Source organism: Priapulus caudatus, unplaced genomic scaffold, assembly GCF_000485595.1.
Source record: "Priapulus caudatus unplaced genomic scaffold, Priapulus_caudatus-5.0.1 Scaffold720, whole genome shotgun sequence".
NCBI classification, from domain to species: Eukaryota; Metazoa; Priapulida; class Priapulimorpha; order Priapulimorphida; family Priapulidae; genus Priapulus; species Priapulus caudatus.
Genome location: NW_014577781.1, coordinates 15624 through 17355, shown reverse-complemented (window position 1 = coordinate 17355; position 1732 = coordinate 15624). Strand labels below are relative to the sequence as shown.

The 1732-nt window shown below is 45.8% G+C and overlaps 1 protein-coding gene across 1 annotated transcript; it reads right to left on the bottom strand.

Moving 5' to 3' along the window:
• Positions 1-428: 428 nt before the first annotated feature.
• Positions 429-1307, bottom strand: LOC106813055. Its single transcript, XM_014817100.1, has 2 exons — positions 1229-1307; positions 429-915 (listed from the first exon to the last, which is right to left on the bottom strand). The coding sequence occupies exon 2, from the start codon at positions 883-885 to the stop codon at positions 571-573; it is 315 nt and encodes a 104-aa protein (XP_014672586.1). The 5' UTR covers positions 886-915; positions 1229-1307; the 3' UTR covers positions 429-570.
• Positions 1308-1732: the final 425 nt, after the last annotated feature.

Below are 1732 nucleotides of genomic sequence, written 5' to 3'. Positions count from 1 at the left end.
GCGTAGTCAGTGTTGGCCAACCGATCGAATCGAGGCAACAAGCGCGTTGCAGTGTTGGGAATCGGTTGGAATTTCTTTTGAACAGTCAGTGGTGGTACCTTCAGGTTATTCATGCGCACAGCTCATTTGGGTGGATGTACTCAAGGTTGTTTTCGGCAAGGTTTAACTTTCGACGAGGTCGTTCTGTGGGGATAGCAGGTGTCATCTCCACCCTGGTGATGTCTTCCCTTCAGGCTAAACCTTACTGCAACAGGTTACATGCTTAGATTAAACACTCCACTACGGGCAAGTCTTAATTAAAAGTGCTATTCAACAACGTATCATTTTATGCACTGACGGTGAGGAGCTTGCAAGCTCATGTTGACATATGTACCGTCTTTAAATTAATAAGCTAAAAAATACCACAAAGACAACAAATGACTACTAACCGATGTGGTCGCATGATGGTGGGCCGAAGCGCGTTGGTTACAGCAGTCAGCTTCAGTAGGAAAGGCGTGAGTTCTTCCAGATGATACATCTTTCAAAGGAGTGTTCAGCAGCACTGGCGCCACCCCGTCGTGGTGACTGTCATCAATCTTTAGCGAGCCGTGTTGCAAAGTGCAGCGCGTCAAAGACGTACTCGGGCACCTCCTCCATGTCATAGAACCCATGCAGCTCGATGTGAGAATACGTAATGCCACGAGGCAACGCCACCATGACGCTGAACGCTTGGCTGCTGGACATATAGTGACCATCGCAGACGATGCTAGGGTTGCCGTTGTAGGGGCTGGTGCATTTACACTCTCTCAGCACGTGCATCGACGGACACGGAGGGTGAGAGTGTGGGTGAGCGTGAGTGACGGCGATGGCCACGGCCGCCACGAGAAGGATGACTAGCTTGCACATGTTTGCTGTAGTAACTCTTTGTATCTTTAACTACACCGAGAAACGGAACGAAGCTATCGCCAGGCCTGGTTCTAATACGCAAGCCAGTAAAGTAGAGAATACAGCAATACGATATCACAGCGAATCGAACAAACGTCGCTTCGAATGAGAATCTTTACTAAATACTACACATCTACATATATATGGTTACGTCGATCTGTCACTCTTGACAATTACTCAACGGTATAAATACTAACCTGAGAATCTCGAGAAATACTCGAGAATCTTAACTAGATACTAAACACGGCGTTTATAGATGCGTAGTCCTCAGAGAACTTATCAACTCATAAATAAATATGCTTACCTTACCGGCTGCTGCTCCTGATGTCCACCTGACTTGCTGATCAAACGTTGACTGCTTTCTATCGGCGTAAAGATCACTATTTATACGCGGCCAGTCGGCTTTTTACCTACACGTGACGTGCTATAAGGTCACCGTAAATGTCACACAAACCTGGTCTGGCGTGCGGTGGGTTTCAGTTGGAACCGCTGTGATTGGAGGTAAGATGAATTACCCTGCCACGTGCTTCATTACTAATCGTCACGTGATTGGTTACTCTGCTGTGTCCGCGTCACGTGTTCAAATGACATAAGATATAAGATAAGATATAACAGTTTTATTTATCAACATGTTACGAGGACTCACGTACGGGGAGAACAAGCTATGATCTACATTTGGGAGTTCCTATTTTTTATTGTTCACCCTGAAATTTTTCCCCCAATTTTTATTTGCAGCTTTTTTTTGTTTTACAAAACACAGCTTCTCACAAACACTGCAGCCTGCCAAATTCGCACACTGCAGCTTCCT

Bases quoted from the DNA above. Each gene is read 5' to 3' on its own strand.
- LOC106813055 (XM_014817100.1), bottom strand. From the start codon at position 885: ATGTGCAAGCTAGTCATCCTTCTCGTGGCGGCCGTGGCCATCGCCGTC.